The sequence below is a fragment of the Lygodium microphyllum genome, chromosome 20 (genome assembly GCF_053477565.2).
Source record: "Lygodium microphyllum isolate KBCC chromosome 20, Lygodium_microphyllum_v1.1.10, whole genome shotgun sequence".
NCBI classification, from domain to species: domain Eukaryota; kingdom Viridiplantae; phylum Streptophyta; class Polypodiopsida; order Schizaeales; family Lygodiaceae; genus Lygodium; species Lygodium microphyllum.
In genome coordinates, this window is record NC_141154.1 from 132,823,016 (window position 1) to 132,841,485 (window position 18,470).

The 18,470-nt window shown below is 45.7% G+C and overlaps 1 protein-coding gene and 1 non-coding gene across 3 annotated transcripts; one reads left to right on the forward strand and one right to left on the reverse strand.

The window, feature by feature from the left end:
- Window positions 1-26: 26 nt before the first annotated feature.
- On the forward strand, window positions 27-145 carry LOC148019417 (5S ribosomal RNA). Its single transcript, XR_015687606.1, has one exon. It is a non-coding gene; the product is annotated as a 5S ribosomal RNA (ribosomal RNA).
- Window positions 146-3,523: 3,378 nt separating this feature from the next.
- LOC148019418 (putative sugar phosphate/phosphate translocator At3g11320) lies at window positions 3,524-18,235 on the reverse strand. 2 transcript variants are annotated; one of them, XM_087661063.1, is made up of 4 exons: window positions 17,072-18,231; window positions 16,834-16,937; window positions 16,526-16,754; window positions 3,524-4,158 (listed from the first exon to the last, which is right to left on the reverse strand). In XM_087661063.1, exons 1-4 carry the CDS (start codon window positions 17,603-17,605, stop codon window positions 4,012-4,014), a joined length of 1,014 nt encoding a protein of 337 aa, XP_087517189.1. In that variant the 5' UTR covers window positions 17,606-18,231; the 3' UTR covers window positions 3,524-4,011. The 2 variants fall into 2 exon arrangements, with proteins under 2 accessions (XP_087517189.1, XP_087517190.1); XM_087661064.1 differs by lacking the exon at window positions 3,524-4,158 and adding an exon at window positions 4,205-4,526 and having other exon boundaries at window positions 17,072-18,235.
- Between the last annotated feature and the right edge of the window lie 235 nt (window positions 18,236-18,470).

The window sequence follows — 18,470 nt, forward strand, 5'->3', positions numbered from 1 at the left end:
GGCTCTTTGGAATTCCTTTGTGTTCGTGGTGCGGTCATACCAGCGCTAATACACCGGATCCCATCAGAACTCCACAGTTAAGCGCGCTTGGGCCAGAACAGTACTGGGATGGGTGACCTCCCGGGAAGTCCTGGTGCTGTACCCTTTTGCATGCTTGTTTCGAGACCGTGGCATGGAAATCCCCTCGGATCACGTCTTGACTCTCCAACACTGACATCGTGGTAGGAAACCCCCTCGCCTTGCCATGACGCGGCGCCTCCTCTCCTCGTCGCGATTGTCTTTGCGTACGTCATGCCTGGTCCCTCCCTCTGCCTCGCTTTCACGTGATACCCCCTCCTCACGATGCGAGGTTTTTTGAGAGCGGAGGGTGTGCCATGTTGTGGAGGGGTTCGGTGGAGCGGGGTTTTTTGAGGAGGGAGGGCGTGCCACGTTGTGCGGGCGGGTTGTTGAAGCGGGGATTTCTGAGGAGGGAGGGTGTGCCATGTCGCGGGGGGGCTGGGTGGTGCCATGTCGTGGGGGGGTTTTTTGAGTAGGTCCGTCGAGGGGTGGGTGGTTCCATGTCGCGGGAGGGGGTTGTGTGCAGTGGGGTGTGTGCCGTGTCATTGCGGAGCGGGATTTCTAAGGAGGCAGGGTGTGCCATGTCGTGGGGGGTGAGGTGACGTGCGGCGGGTCAAGCGGGGTTTTTCGAGGTGGGGTGCGCGGGGGATGCGCCGCGTCGTGGGGGGATGCGGTGGCGTGGAGGGGTGTGCCGTGTCGTGGTGGGGGGGGTGACGCGAGGTGGGGTGGGTCGAGCGGGGTTTTGGGAGGCGTGGTGGGGTGGTGTGGATGGAGCAGGGTTTTTCGAGGTGGGGTGCGGAGGGGATGCACCGCGTCGAGGGGGGGTGCGGTGGGGTAGGGGGATGTGCCGTGTCGCGGGGGGTGACGCGGGGTGGGGTGGGTCGAGCGGGGTTTTCGAAGGCGTGGTGGGGTGGTGTGAAGGGAGCGGCGTTTTTCGAGGTGGGGTGCAGGGGGGCGTCGTCGGGGGGTGCGGGGGGCCGTCGTCAAGGGGTGCGGTGGGGTGGGGGGTGTGCCGTGTCGTGGGGGGGTGACGCGGGGTGGGGTGGGTCGAGCGGGGTTTTCGGAGGCGGCATGGGGTGGTGTGGAGGGAGCGGGTTTTTTCGAGGTGGGGTGCAAGGGGGGCGTTGTGGGGGGGTGCGGGGGGGCGTCGTCGGGGGGGTGCGGTGGGGCGGGGGGGTGTGCCGTGTCGTGGGGGAGGGGGAGGTGACGCGGGGTGGGGTGGGTCGAGCGGGGTTTTCGGAGGCGTGGTGGGGTGGTGTGGAGGGAGCGGGGTTTTCCAAGGTGGGGTGCGAGGGGGCGTCGGGGGGGGTGCGGTGGGGTGGGGGGTGTGCCGTGTCATGGGGGGGGTGATGCGGAGCAGGGTGGGTCGAGCGGGATTTTTGGAGGCGTGGTGGGGTGGTGTGGATGGAGCGGGGTTTTTCGAGGGGGGGGGAGGGGCCGCGTCGTGGGGGGGTGCAGTGGGGTGGGGGGAGGTGTGCCGTGTCGTGGGGGGTGACGCAGGGTGTCACGACGCCCCCTCCCCCCCCCACCATGCCACGACACGACGCGACGCGCCCCCTCCCCAACATAACATGACAACCCCCCCATGACATCCCCCCACGACACGACACGATGCGACGCGCCCCCCCCCATGACATCCCCCCCCACCACCCATGACACGATGCGACGCGCCCCCCCCATGACATTCCCCTCCCACCCCCCATGACACGACGCGACGCGCGCCCCCCATGACATCCCCCCCACCCCCCATGACACGACGCGATGCGCCCCCCCATGACATCCCCCCCACCCCCCATGACACGACACGACGCGACGCGCCCCCCCCCCCCCCCCCCCCCCCGACATCCCCCCCACCCCATGACATAACACGACGCCCCCTCAACACACACCACCCCATGTCGCGACGCGCCGCCCTCCCCCCCCCCCCCCCTCTCCCCCCATGACATCCCCACCCCACCCTCCCCCCATGACATGACACGACGCCCCCTCAACACACACCACCCCATGTTACGACACGACGCCCCCGCCCCCCCATGACATCCCCACCCCACCCCCCGACCCCCGTGACACGACACGACGCGACGCGCCCCCCCCCCCCAATGCCATTCCCCTCCCCCCGCCCCATGACATGACACCACACCATGTCGCGATGCGCCCCCCCTTCCCCCCTCAGCACACACCACACCATGTCGCGACGCACCCCCCCCCCCCCCCCCCAAATGACATCCCCCCCCATGACATTACACGCCCTCCCCTCCACCTCCAAAATTCGACCCCCCCCCCCCCCCCCCTTCCCCCCTCAACACACACCACAACATGTCGCGACGCCCTCCCCCCCCCCCCCCCCCCCCAAACACACACCACACCATGTCGCGACGCACCCTCCCCCCCACCTCCAAAATTCGGCCCCCCCTTCCCCCCTCAACACACACCACAACATGTCGCGCCGCCCCCCGCCCCCCCCCCCCCCAACACACACCACACCACGAACACATTGATTGATGGTTCATAGTTTGCCTTGGTGTTTCTATAGGATTGGTATTTCAAGTTGACTATTGAGAGTTGTCATTCTTGTTATGGGGATGTGCAATACCACATGCAAAAAGGGAGAGATGAAGTGCTGCATTTGAGTTGAAGAGGATACACTCTAGCCGAGTGTATGTGCATTTGACCTTGTGTTTGTGGCTGTGTTCTGGTTGAGAGTTGTATTAGAGTTCATGTTTAGCCGAAAAAAGCCAAACTAAACCAAATTCTAAGGTCTAAGGTCCAGGTCCCCTACCAACACTCCTTCACATTCCAACTACTCGAAGCAAAGAGCATTCCCATTATTTGCCGCTTGCATATTAACAGTTTTGGTGGAATGAGAATAGAAGAGTTCATGTGGGCATGGATTTTGTGGTGATGACATTGATAATGCCCTTGAAAAAAGCCCTACGAACTGAACGTATTGTTCAAGGCTTTGGGAGGCTCCTGTTGGGAAAGTAACCAAAAAGAGCTTTACCAAGTCTATGTCAATCTCCATGTGCATGCACAGAAAGAAGAGTCTATGTCAATCTCCATGTGCACTTGTAGCTAAGACTTCAAATAAAAATAATAGCAAGCAAACCAATAGATTTCTTATTATTAATTTATGTTTAGTGTATGATTACAACGTAATTGATGCTCATCAAGCAAACCACCATAAATCACCTTGTTACCTTTTCCAGATCATAAAAACACAAAATCGTCTACATAACCATCAACTAGAGATTTCTTTCATTAATCCTCTCATTGCAGAGGTAGAATTTGTGCACCCATCTCAATGATTAGAGTACTAAGGCAAATGGAAATTTAAACTTTTACTACTTTTTTCACTTACAAACATTCTCATTACTTTGGCAATGTTCACAAGGCAAATAGACTAAAGAGTAAAATAAGCCATAAAACAAATATTTCAACAGTATACCCACACAGCAGACTTTCGAGGATGTCAAATCAACAAACTATATAGATAATATGCAGGAAAGTTGCAAAAAAATGGCTGCAATGTACATCACGCAAAGTTGAGCTGATAAAACAGTCCCAAAATCTAGATTCAAAGTTCAAAAATCTTAAAATGACTCAGAAAGGGAGGGACACAGGGACGTGCTCAGAGAGAGAGAGGGGGAGAGAGAGAGAGAGTTGATTGACGGTATAGTTTACCCTGAATCCAGCTCTTCTGAGCATGTACCCTCAAAGCTCTTTTGTGCTATTTGTAGAGAAAGGTCGGTCTTGAAAGAATAAAGACCAGCTCAAAAAGAATGGAACATTGTAAGAGCATCAAAAATATGAGCAAAAATGAGACCAACAGTAAGGTTGCTTCCAAGTCTCATGCACTTTTTGATGCACCATCACCTAATGAATAAAGTAATATCTTTGAAGTGATCATTAACTTTGCCAAAAGACTTCCCAGGCTCATCAATCATGGTGCAAATGTTACCTGCACCTCCTCTTTACTTCACCATACAGTATCACACCAAAAACTGTAAGTGTATAGCCAAGCATGCCGGTGACAGAGACTGGATTGCGAAACAAAAGAATGGAAACCACAACAGCCACCGCTCCTTTCGCATTTCCAAGGACCTACAAAAGAGAATTTAATGTCTGCATAAGTATATCATACTGCTTACTTATTTCAGCCTAGGATCCAGTAATTTCAAGGCCAACAACAAGCACATTTGATACATTTACTAGCAGTCAAGCGTGGCAGCCATCAACCTCCGGTACCAATATAAAAAAGATTGAACTGCTCTGAAAGAAGTTAGAAAATACACTTCCAATTCCAATAACCACAGTACACTAAAGATGATGTGATCAAGTTTTAAGTTTGCTTCTTCCCAAATGATACCTGGTGAAAAGTGCTCCAGGAGTTTATGATTAGTTACAACTGCATCTGGATGAAGTCTTTGATCACAAACTGAATCAACATCTCACTGTTGCATAAAGTCTGGCTGGAAAATTATCTAAAATCAGGGTGCTGTAGGTATGTGTCATAAGGATAGGAACATTAGAGCAGTCCACTTCTATACTTGCATTATTTCCAAAAGCTATGCATCTTGAAAACTGCTGTGAGCACCCCTCACAAGAGACCTTACATCAGTGCTAGCTTAAGTGAATGTTACACAGACCCATAAACAGATCGCCTACAAATGTTTTACATTTTGATAATGCCTATGTAGAGAGGTGTACATCTTGAACCTTAGTTCATGTACAACACAACATGATGCAAAACCTTAAAATGATGGTTAACCTATAGTCTATCAAATGTGTGAAAATTATCATCATTCTCGTGCCATTGTGCCAACATTCAATCAGTCCTCTAACAAGGTGGTAAAACATATTTCAAATACCATTCCCAAAGGGACTTCCATGAGCACATGTTCTATAATGAAATCAAACAGAAGGATCATGTTTGCGAGACAAGAGTCAAAACCCTTATACCAAAAAATTATCTGACCCATCTATATTAGTCAACAGTTCTAAGAGCAGCAAGCCCAAAATGTGACCAAAAAGAGATGTTTCAAGGATTAAAAATGGAAGTCAGTCAGGGAATTTCTTTAAGTCTTGGAAGAACTTGTGACAAAAACCCACAAGGCTCACTGCAGAAGTCCATTCATCCTTCCAATCTATCTCTTGAAACATCAAGAATCAAGATACCCATGCCTCTCTCTCTCTCTCTCTCTCTCTCTCTCTCTCTCTCTCTCATTTTTTTTCATAAGGAGCAGTTATATTATATCAAATGACTAAAAGAGTACAAAAGTCACATGACTAAAAGAGCACAATAGTCATAGCAAAGAAGCAGCAGAGATTGGTGTATGCCAAGGAACCAAAGAAGTAACAGAGATTGGCGTATGCCAAGGAGCCAATTCCTCCCTGGAAAGGAGATCGGTGTGCTGAATAAGATCCAGCTGCCAATATAGGAGACCCTTCAGCCTGTCAATATGTCTCTGAACACCAGAAGTGGAATCAAAATCAAAAGAATTCCAAATGACCCACATGCACTAGGACAGAATCCTGTAAGCTCATAAAGAGGAAAGATCGAGCTCATGAGTTGAGCCGATCCCATAAGGCCGCACGATCCATCGATGATCCAAAGGTGGGATCCTCCACTAGACGGGAAATAGGGTGGGTAACAAACTCCCAAAGATCGAAGGTATCAAGGATACACTCCACCTTACACGACCAAAGCGAGTAGTTGGAACCATCAAGCCGGTCTTCTTTGGGCAAAGAAGGGAGTACGGGCATCTGTATAGAGGGTGCCATGGAGAGCATATGAAGGCCAGCGGAATGAGCCTTCTGGGAAACATGGAGAGAACGGGGAATAGAGGGATCTCGGTCAAATGGGCTAGGTGACCTCCGGTCGTCGCGTGAACTAGCACAAAAGTCTCTCCGTCTCTCAGAGGAAGAAATAGAGACCTCATCCTCTGAATCAGCAAAGAACTGGTGATAAGACATCTTCGTATATATCTGCAATCATCAAACAATCTGCAACCAACAGACAGCCAAGATGGAGCCGCCTATGTCAGAAAAGGCCCAGAAGATGTTGTCGCCTGCAAGAGGAGAGAGAAAATGCTGCTGCCTGGAGAAAAAAAACTGTCGCCTATCCTCCAGATGATGACGCCTTCTCCTCTGCTGATGTTGACCACCTCCTGTTGGCTGCGTTTGATGCAAACGCAGGCTGCAAACACCTAGAAAACTGTCACCTACTCCTGATGCTGCAAAACAACAAAACGCAGGTATGGAAGGCTGCGTTTCAGCCTGGACAGCACCACCAAGGGCTGGAAAGGAGGGAAGAAAGGCTGCAATTGATGGTGTCCTCCTCTGCAATGGAAGCTCTCCTCTGTGCTCTCAGTTAGGCGATGATACCATGTGAGAGTGTGCAACGGAAGAAGAAACACGAACACAGAGGGAGAGAGAGATAGAGAGAGAGAGAGAGAGAGAGAGCAGAAAATGAAGGAAGAAAATCTACACTGACTGTAATGAATGCTGAATACAAAACTGTGGACTGATCAGTCCCTGCACGCAGCCCGAAGCGTCAATGAGGGCACCAGATCAGGCTGATGATGACGCAGCACCGAAGACGGAGGAAGATGACGGAGTCGGAATGTGCACTTGCCAAAGGAGGGAAGATGATAATACAACTGACTGCCAAGTGGGAAATGGCTATAAATAGCCAAAAAACCCAAAAACTAGCCGACCTGAAATTTGAGGCCATAAATATGTCCGACCAGCATTTAATGCTGGTAAAAATGCTAGGAATGCTCAGAATAATCCCGGAAAGGGTGGACAATGTCCGGCAGGTGAGGCAAGCTGAAGAATGCAGAAACTGCCCCGGGAAATGCTCATAAAATCCCGACTAGAGGAAAAAAATGCACTGAAATGCAATAAACTGAGTGCTCTAGAATGAGCTGCCTCCTCCGTCAAAACAAGTGATAGACAAGTCAGAGCTCCTAAAGTCCTCGTCTGACTCAGACTGAGGCTCACAAGCAGGAGATGACAAGGCATGACAAACATGACTACTAACAACTCCAAGACATTGTTGACAAACAAAAAGACCTATTATGACTCTTTTCTATTTTCAAGAGTTGATACGATTGACATCGACATCAAGTTCTCTCTAAGGCCCCTTGGTGATGGCTTGATTACCCACTGCTTGGATATCCATGAATTCTACTCTGGTGGTTCTTTGTTGTATGGCCTATGATTAGCCTTTATCATTGTATCATTGTATTGTATCAAATCACTCATGATCTGAGAGAGGATATTAGCAAGATTGTCAACTCATGTGAGACTGTGCATGCTAAATGGGCTAGGCATTTTAGTCTGTATTTTAAGCATTATTTTCGTGTTTATTTGATGTGGCTTTTGACATTTTATGCTAATCGGCCAGCATTAAATGTTGGCTGACCAACTACCATATTTGGCATATTTTGAGTCTATTTATTCAAGAGCTCCTCCTCCCCAATCAATCATCATCATTCTTGAGGTGGTCTTCTTATTGGAGAGAGGAGCCAATGTTAATGCCTGGGTGGCCAATGACTCATTATCGTACGCATCATTCTTGTGTTTGGTATATGGATTCCATTTCCAGAGCACATCTATGAGTTCTCTTCTTTTGCAATGTTCTTCTATTTTCTTTCTCTTCTATCTTGTGTTCAGCAATTTATTTCAACACTTGTCTACGTTTCCATTGCTGCACCACTTGCAACGTCAATGCACAAACCATGAGATGGCCTACAAACCCCCCTTCATGACATGGGCAAATTGATTTAGAAACAATAACAAAATCCTAGAAAAAATTATATATGTGTTCATGGTTACACATGTTCATCCTGATGGATATAGCAACCTACGACAATACAATGAATGACAAATCATGTTTTAAAAGGTATCATATGTAGAAATAGTTGAAGAGCTCAAAAGTCTAATGGAAAAATAGCCTTCATAAAAAGATCTACCAAAATGTCTTCTGAAATAACCAACTCAATCACAATCCATGAATCCACGCATAAGTGAAGAAACAACCATGAAGAAAAGTCTTAAATCATCGGTGCCCTTGAGATACGTGAAGACACTCTTCACTGTTTGCTAATGATTCACAAGAGGCCTGACAATTATGATGCTTCATTGGGCAGCTGGATACTTTGTTGGTGATGGAAGTATGAAAGTATACCCCCCTCAATGGTGACAAATTGGAAAGACAAAGATGGGAGAAGAACAATATAAATGGCAGCAAGTGGTTGCTGGAAATGATGTTGTAATGCTACAATTCGGACAGCATCGATCCCAACAATAAGCAAAATATCAATATATGCGATAAAAATTCAGAAAATCTGAAATATGTGGCATTGAAGGAACATGCCATAAAAGGATCACTCGCTAAAGGAGCATGATCAAGAGAAATTTCAGCATGCTATTGATCATGAGCATCAAGACAAGAAAGTCTTGACGTGAGAGTGCTTATCAATACAATAGAAGAGGGTACCCAATCATCATAAACCACACACCCAAGGCCATAAAAGAGGACATGAAAGCCCAAAGTAGCAATGGTTGAGATGGAAAGAAGGTCCTTTTTAATGCCTAGCACATAGAGGACATTTTGTAATGTCATGGAAGTGCCAAAAATATTTTAACTTACACGGTACCAATCCCTTCAATTGCATAAGAGGCATTGTTTACACACGACTATGCCCCCATTAGATATATGAGAAATGGATGAGAAAAATTCTTGACAAGAAGTGATGTGCTTAAAAGCATCACTGTCGAAATACCAAGTAGAAGTAGCATCAATGATAAAAGAACAAGTATCATGCATAGAAGGGTTGTACTGACACTCAATGAACAAAGTATATTCCATGGCTTGGTGAGGTTGGCAATCTCATTGATGACAACAAGACTAGATTCCTTCTTTTTCTTCTCTAATGTAATGCACTTTCAACATTCTGTGATGTCGTGCCCTATCTTTTGACAGTAATTGCAGCTCATTGGTTTGTCGGATGTACCTTGGGTTGGAAGATAATACACCAGCACGGGAAGGTATCTTGGTCTTGGAGGAGTGATTTGATGAAGAAGATAAATGACCAACATGGTTATTTGCTGGTTTTTTTTTTGTTTAGTCACTATGGTAACATTACAATTGAGAAGGCTTTATTCTTCTCGTAGCAAAGGAGAGACAAGCTTGTCGAAACTATAGGTAACTTGGTTGCCCGTAGTTACCAACCATAGAGTGGCAACAAAACCTTGATATGACTCTGGTAGGCCATTTAGAGTAATAGAAACAAAATGGATATCTTAGACCTCTTCATCGATGTTTTAATAAGTGTTCAATAAGATCTTTGATGCCAGTGAGATAGGCGTCCATGTTGCCTCCTCCAATGCAAATGCCTTCTAGTTGCTTGCATAGGTAAGCAACACGCACTTCATTGCGCACTTGATATAATGGTGCAAGCTTATCCCATGCATTCTTGTCTATCCTGCATGATTAAATGTGTGGAATGATACCTCTCTTCACAAATAAAGCAATTAGGGCATGCCCTCGGGAATCACGGACATCCCATCAAATCTGGTCTTGAGTGGGAGGCGATGTGGACAAGGAAGATGATTCGGCATCACGAGAGCCACCCTGCAATGTGGAGGCACAAGGTAGTGCTAGTGTTGGAGAAGCCGGACTTTGCTGGAGCCATAAATTCTTCACGACAAGAACATGTCACATCATGTAAGCCCATGTGGGATAATTAGTGCCATCGAGCTTGTCGTCGATGCCAAGCATACCCAACGAATCATTATTATTGCTGGCCATGAGTGGAAATTGACAATAAAATAATAATTTCTTAGTGAAGAGAAAAAAAAGAGCTTGAGCAATATTAAACCACTGATAGAAAAGATCCATTTGACCTCAATGAAGTCGAATAATATGAATAATAATAATTTTCTCTTGTTGTTTTCTTGATGAGGAGAGAAAAAATATGCTGAAAATAGTAAAATATTACCAAACAAGGCAGCAATCAGCAATATACTGAAATTAGAACTAAGTGACTGAGATGCTCTCATAATATGGACAGCAGTAAAATTTCATGATAATTTTCCCAATAAATGCGCCAAAATAAGCTAATTTGTCTTCAATCTTGATGGAGATGGGTATGAACAGTCCCATAAAGGATGTCTTCAATGTGTGGCAGCCAAAGGAGATGATTTGAGACAAAAGCCCCAAATTTTGGTAGCCCAAAGATGAAGCAGTGCAAGGACAATGTCGGGAGGGCAGTTCATATGCCGAGTGGAAATTGAGCTCAAAAATTTACCCAAAAATTGAAGAGACATTAAAGAAATTGGATGAAATCATTGCTCAATTGGTGTGTCAAACACCATGCCTCAAGCTGAATTGAGCCTCAATTTTGATGAAATTTGATGATTTTCAAATAGTCCCCAAATGTTTGGAAGAAATTGGGATGAAATTGAGCACAAATGGTGAGAAGCCCCAAATTTTACTAAGAATTTGAAGAGGAATTCGAAAAATTTTGTGAAATTTTTACTCAAGTGATCCCGAATGTCGCATCTGTTGATGAATGTCAATGAAGAATGCCAATTTCTTGAAAAACCCCAAATTTTTTCAATGAAATTTGAGCAAATTTTGGCCAAAGCCCCAGATTTGTTGATGACACTACTAATTTCTTTGATTCAATGAAAAACTAGGTGAAATTGATTGAAAATACTCAAATTTTGATGAAATATAGACCAAATTGGGTGAGTTTGGTGAAAATCCCCAAATTTGGCCCAATTTGTGCTAGAGAGGGGCACTGCACATGAACAGGACCCTACTCGTTGGAGTAAGAGAATTAAAAATGAATTTTGTTAAATGAAGTTGGGTCGGGATGACGGTCTATGTTGGTTGGAAAGCGACGGCGTACAAGTCAGCACACCAGTGTCAATGATGAGGTGAGTTGGTCAACAAAGGTGATGCAACAACCAGGCATGGGCAGCAAAAAGGTGGCGCTAACAAGTCGTCGTGGTGCTATCAAGTCAATAGGTTGGCAACAACATGGCATATTGTTGGACCATAGACAGGGCTAAAAAGACAGTCGTCAAGTCAACACACTAAAGGCAATAAATGCAGCAATTGGATAAGTATGATTGGCCACAAATCGGCGGCAGTTCTGTGGGATGGGGACCACAGAGAGAGCAGTGATTTTTCCTTGCTATATAGGCTGAATTGGGCATAGAGGGTACAGGCTGTGCTATAAGGGGCTGGTAGAACTGCAAGTAAGGCAACAATAGCTGTCTTGAGCTCAATTCCAAGCAAATATGGCTCTGCAACAATTGATGGCAGCGGTTGAAAGACTTGAAGAGGGTGGCCTCACAAATGGTGTGGCAACACGAGATAGGTGCACAAGCTATAGATAGCATGCCCAATCGAGGCAAACTGCAAAGCGAAGCCTCAGGGTGTTTGGCAACGAACGAGCAAAGATCATAGCAGCACAAAGTGCAATCACTAATGAGGCTTGAGCCGACACGACAACAATGGCTCATGGGCAGCCATTTGAGAGAGAAGCTCAAGGCTGGTGGCAAATGGTCGTGAGCGATGGCGAGGGCAATGAAGGTAAGTTGCTCTGATACCACTATTGACCCAAGCATGAAGTAATTGCGCAATTCATTGATAGAGAATGAAAGATAATGAATGAATTAATCAAAGCACACCAACTTGATCACAAAATGAGAGGCGATGTATTAATATGTGAGAGAATACAACACCCAAGGTGATCAAAATGAATAATGCCACACTTACATGCTAATGAGGCACAAAGCATCTTTTTATAATTAAACCCTAACATCTTAACCATCATAGGAAACCCTAAGTGAAACCATAATCCTAGTGTCAAGCAACAACTACATTTAATGGCACTTTAGATGCTAGGGAGCCCAGATCATGGATCAAATGGCAAAGGAATGGTTGAAATGCCCCACATTTGGGGACTGAAATTGCTCCAAATTTGGGGCATTTTCAGCAAAGAAATGTGGTTGAAATGCCCCAAACTTGGGGGCTGAAATTGTCCCAAATTTGAGATATTTTCACCGAAGGAATGCATGCTGAAATAGCACCAAATTTTGGGTACTTTTAGCAAACACATACATACTAAAATGTGGGTTGCAATTTCTGCAATTTCATTGAATTTTAATGATTATTTGTCAATTTTTATATAAATGCAGCATCAATATCTATGGGACCTTCATCATCCTCAACAAGTACAACTCTACAAAGTCAAAGAACAACTTGGTCACGGTGGGATGAGGTAGATGCAAGGGTCCCATTCAGAGGTGGAGGGGCTCGCCCTTGGAAATGTAGACTTTGCCCTTTTGCTCATACTAGAGGGGCTGATAAAGTGAAAGCCCATCTTCTGCACAAAGAGGGGAAAGAGGTGCATTTTCACACCAAGGTATCAATTGAGACAAGACAGAGTTGCTTGAACACGTAGCAATTTTGCTAGTGATGAGCAAAAATTGGACTAAGTTACCACTGCTACTGCAATGTTATGTAATGCATATGTCTCTAATAGAGATTTTTGGGATGAGATAAATCACACCAATCAAATAATTGATTTTATTATGCATGTGTTGAGGCTTGTAGATGGTATAGATCCATTCATTGGAAAGATCTATGAAGGTAGGGACGCATGATCGAGAAGTTGGAGAGTTTGGAGCCAAATGCTGATGAGTATGAGCAAATCCCTGGTATCCTAGGCACTAACTGACACTGGGGCTAGGGTTGAGAAGTTGGAGAGTTTGGAGCCAAACGCTGACAAGTATGAGCAGATCCCCTAGTATCCTAGGCACTAAGTGACACTAGGGCTAGGGTTTCCTATGACAATTAAGCCATTAGGGTTTCATTTTATTATAAATAGACACTTTGTGCCTCATTAGAGCGTAAGTGTGAGCATTATTCAATCTGATGGCCTTGAGCGTTGTACTCTCTCTCACTCATTAATACACTACTCATTCGTGATCGAGTATCATTGTGCATTGATTAATTCTTTCATTCTCATTCATTTTCCATTAAATTAGACGCACAATTGCTCCACACCTGGGCCAACAGTGGTATCAAAGCCATCTTACTTTCAACACCCTCGCCATCGCTCGCAATCATTCGCCACTAAGAGTCAAGACAAGTCTTGTTTTTCGAGAGCAAAGACCCTATCTATAGAGATTTAGAATCGAAGGAGGTGGAGTCTAGCATGGCATCACAAGACACTACAGAGTGCACAAACAATGGAGACCATCAGTTACAACTCTCCAATACCAAAGAGGGAGTGTGGAAGGGTGGTGCAATGAGGCAACTGAGCCTTATCTATACAAGTATACAGGTGCACAAGTTCCAAAGAGGGACATCTCTAACACATCGATCAAAGTTTGGCACGTTCAAATCCTGGAGTTGGGCTTGACATCCAGGTTCAAGATGGATTGTTTCTTTGACAGAAAGCGAGATTGGCTCCTAGTCCGAGCTCACATGAGGGGACACTTTGGCAATCTTGGCCAAAGGAGGAGAATCCATGGTCACATATGATCAAAGGCATTTTTGGCATGCCAATCTTGTATGGTACTGCAAGACATTGTTGACAGACAAAAAGATCTGTTATGACTCCTCTATTTTTAGGAGCTAATACGGTCGACATCGAAATTAAGTTCTCTCCGAGGCACCATGGTGGTAACTTGATCACCCACTACTTGGGTATCCATGGTTCTACTCTAGTGGTTCTTTGTTGTATAGACTATGACGAGTCATTGTAATTACATCATTGTATTGTATCAAATCACCCATGATCTGAGAGAGGGTGTTAGCAAGATTGTCAGCTCATATGTGAGCCTGTGCATTCCAAATGGGCTGGGCATTTTAGTCCGTATTTTAAGCATTATTTTAGTGATTTTCTGTGTGGCATTTTAAACCAACCAACCAACATTGAGTCATATTTGGCATATTTTGAGCCTATTTATTCAATGGCTCCCCCCCTCCTCCCATTCAATCATCGTCACTCTTCAAGTGTTCTCCTATTGGAGAGAGGAGCCAACGCCAATGCCCACACAACAAATGACTCACTTTTATACGCGTCATTCTCATGTTTGGTGTATGGATTCCATTTCCAGAGCACATCTCTCAGCCCTCTTTTTTTGTAGTGTTTTTTTTTCTCTCTTTCATCTAGTGTTCAGCAATTTATTTCAGCACTTGTCTATACTTCCATTGCTACACCACTTCTAACAAATGCATCCTCACACCGAGATGAAGTTGGTTGGTGGTATGAGAAGCCAACCTTTGGGATGTGGTTGTCACTCAAAGTGCTACTAGCTCCCAAAACTTGAGGGTGAGCCCCTTTGGCTCTATGGTGGCAGATGAGTCTGATGTCCACTCTCATTTATGGTGAGTTTGGCTTGTGTCGTGTCTCGTATGCAGGTTGGATCCCAAGGGGATGTTTCACATGTCATCACTCCTACCCCACCCATTTAACAAAGCCCTTAGTACTAATCATGAAAGCTAGAGATTATATAGTTCCCACAAACTATAGGACTATCATGGTTGGCCACATGCTAGCCAAGCTTTATGGATCCATATTTAAGTATGAGTTGCGTAAATGGACAAAGGTACACCAACATCAAGCAAGTGGACAAAAAAGATTCAAAACAATATTCTATACTCAACCATATTCTCACACTTCAAGCTATCATCAAATGTAGATCACATGGAATACACGTCTTTTGTTGCTTTCTAGACTTTCTCAAGGCATTCGACACAATGCCACAAGCCAAGTTTATGCAAAGATTACAAGAGGTGGGGATCCATACTGAGGTGTGGTGGGGTAGCTTGGTATTAAATGAGTCACTAGATAGGGCTAAGCTCCAAGTGGGATATCAGAGATTATCATAACTATACTCAACCATATTCTCGCACTTCAATCTATCATCAAATGTAGATCACATGGAATACACATCTTTTGTTGCTTTCTAGACTTCCTCAAGGCATTTGACACAATGCCACAAGCCAAGTTTATGCAAAGATTACAAGAGGTCGGGGTCCATATTGAGGTGTGGTGGGGTAGCTTGGTATTATATGAGTCACTAGATAGGGCTGAGCTCCAAGAGGGATATCGGAGATTATCATCACTGTTGGAGTAGAGGAGGGTTACTCTCTTTCACCCACACTCTTCGAGCTATGCATTGATAAGATATCATATTATTATTGATAGATTGGGAGGGATCTCGCCTTGGGGGAGTACTAATATCTCTACTATTGTATGTAAAAGAGATTGTGCTCATCTCAGGCACCCCAAAGGGATTGCAACACCACCTAGATGCATTATATGTCTTTTGTTGAGAGAGAGACCTCATGATGCCTCATTAAGTGTCATCAAAGTCACTTACATGAACCACTACACTATGAAGATTATATAAGGTTTGCTACCACTTGAAAGTCTCAAAAAATTTGTTCTAAACAATGTGAAAACTTCTCATCATCTTCAACTCGGTGCACTTCCATACAATAGAGAATGGTGCACATGATCCTAATAGAGGAAGTAATGTCAGTCCTCAAAATCCAAGAATGCTCTACAACTAGTTAACCTGTTAAAAACAAGTCAATAGAGTTCTTCACCTTATGCAAGTTTTATTAGCATGTTATACATTTTTACATCTAGGAAGGAACATAGATAACAACAACATAGAGCATAGAGGCCCGAGGGACTTTGGATAAAATGCCTCGATGACCACTAATAATTGTTACCCAAAATGTCAAACAAGCGTGTGAAGAAAAGATGGCTATGTCAAATGGCCCCTACAACAAAACTGCATGTTCACGAATTAATAGCAGCAAGCATGAAATCTATGTTTCCGTTTTTTTCTTCATAGCACCCTGATATCTATCCTCAAGCTATTTGTCCCAATTTCATCCATATAGTGTTATTATAGAATGAGCCTACAAAGTATCTGACTTCAGTTTGAGCATCAATCATCACCCTCCTCTCCTCATCTTCTAGAAGCACTGTTCATTGAGGCTTAATAGTACAAGTTCAAGGACAAAGGTATCATAATCAAGTAGAAACTGTGCTCAAGTTTCCTACCCATGGAGCAGTATCACTACAAAAGTGGAACTTAGAAAACATGCTTGGTACCACAGAGAAAGATGACTCTCTATACTTCAGGTCTCTGCAATATTTTATGAAAGCACCAAGCACAGGCTGCCCATTAAAATACAAGCCAGTAAGACGTCTACAGCTGACAAGACACTCTACCTATCCACCAAGTAGAACAAATTTAAATCAAAGTTAAGGCACTCTCGTTAAGCCTACGTATTCCAGTAAATATCAACGTAGCAGGCCAATTGTTTTGCTATCTGAAAACACTTGAGTTTCAGTATTTCCAAACCAGTCATGTAATCCGCAAGAGAGGCAGGCAGATGACAGCGATGATTTCTTACTTGCAGGGTCAATGCGCTTGTATGCTTCGTAACCAAGAAGTTGGTCAGGTTCACAAAATAAGCCATTGCAGAGTTGATCAGAAGGTAGACGACTATCCGTGAATCTTGCCTTGCCAAAGCAACTGTTATGCCCAGGACGTTAGGCTCCATAAGCAGAGTTGCTGGCAGCAGAACCACAACAGCAATTGGGGCCATGTAGAGTAGCAAGTTCATGGAGTTTAACTTTTCCCTGCACACATGCCACTTCTAATCAGTAAAATACATATACAGAGCATATGCACTACTACAATCTTCAAAAGCATTCTTACCCATCAGAAGACAATAAAATGCCTTGCAGGACTGACTTGAAAGCTCGAGCAGCAGTGGCTGCAACGCACATGATAAAGCCGTACAGATGGAAGCTGGGCTCACCCTATTTAAAAAGGGAGACGTCATGAAATGCTCACTTATTAAAGATCATTTTCAACCAATCCAGACATGTGATGACACTTGTACAGTTATTGTGATGTGTAGATTGACGAATAAATAAAACAAGGCACCACATACCCCACTGGCAATTACAACACCAGCAACCACTGGCACCAGCGTTGCATAAGTTAGCCAAGCCTCCCTTCTTAGAGTCACCAAATACGCAAAAACTGCAGTGAAGAATGGTGTTGTTGCGCCCACAGCCTGGTTGAATGAAACAGGCAGATACCTTAACGAGATGTTGCCGCTCACCACAGACGCACAGAAGACAACACTGAGGGCGGAGATTTTGAAGAACTGCACACGAGATCGGATCGATTGCATGGGCACCATTTTAAGCCAGGCGATGGCTATGTAGCTGAGGAGTGCACAAGCAGTCATGTGGCACATGGTGAGGAAGATGGGGTACTTGAAGCCGAAATTGGAGAGCAGGTACTTATTGAGGAGGAGGACGCCAATGTTGGAGCAATACCATGCTCCGATCAACCCTACGGTGAAGAGCTTGCCCGACAGTTTGGTGCTGGCTGGTTGGGGCAGGCCATGTGGGAGAAGGCCGCCATTGCTGGCTCCTTTCTTTTCCTTCCCCTGGGAGACGGCGCCTGACATCAACATCGTGATGCGAGGCTAGGGTCGGCCGCGGGGAAGGGTTTAGGGTTTTCTGAAGCCCAGCCTGGTCCTCCCTGCGCCCGTGTCAGATCAGATATAGAGGCAGAAGGGAATAGGCCAACTCGGGAAAGGAATCCAGTGCCACGTATTTACACAGTGAAAATGGAGATGCGCCTGATTAGTAAAGGAAGCTGAAGGGACGAGGATTTTCGGCACGCGCTTCCGCTTCAGGCGAAATATGAGAATGCTGCTAATCCTGTGAACTTTTTGCCTGTTATGGTGGAGCGCATCGGACGCTCCCGATTTCTGCTTCGTCTCGAGAGATCGCGGGACAGAGGAAATGGAACTCTGCAATATTGGCAGTGGCAAGGCTCAGTGCATACGCTTTCCAAAACAGGTGCGATCAGGTAGGGTTTGAAGCCAGGCGAGAGGCACTTTCGGGGCCGGGCAAAGGGCGGAGCTGAGGTTGCAAGGGGGGAGGGGAAGCGATGAGCGGTTGCTGCAGGTCAGATCTGTGTGTGTGTGTGTGTGTGTGTGTGTGTCTCTCTCTCTCTCTCTGTGCGTCCGTGGATGATCAGAAAGGGAAAGGTGGCGATGGTAGAGAGAGGAAGACAGAAAGATGTGAACAATAAATGTATAGGTAGCCTCTTACTACAGTGGGAAGGTAGTAGTGGACGGGGGTGGTTGGGAGGCGGGGGGGTTTGCGAGACAAAAAGTGTGTTGGCCGCGAACCCGCGGCCGCCGGCCTTGGGCGCCCTGCCGTCGCCATCGGACGGTTGTGATGCACCGTTTGCCCTTTCACGTTGCTCGGACGTGGCCACAACTTCCCTGCCCCCCTCCCAACTTCTTAGCGCGAGCCTGCTTGGTCCTC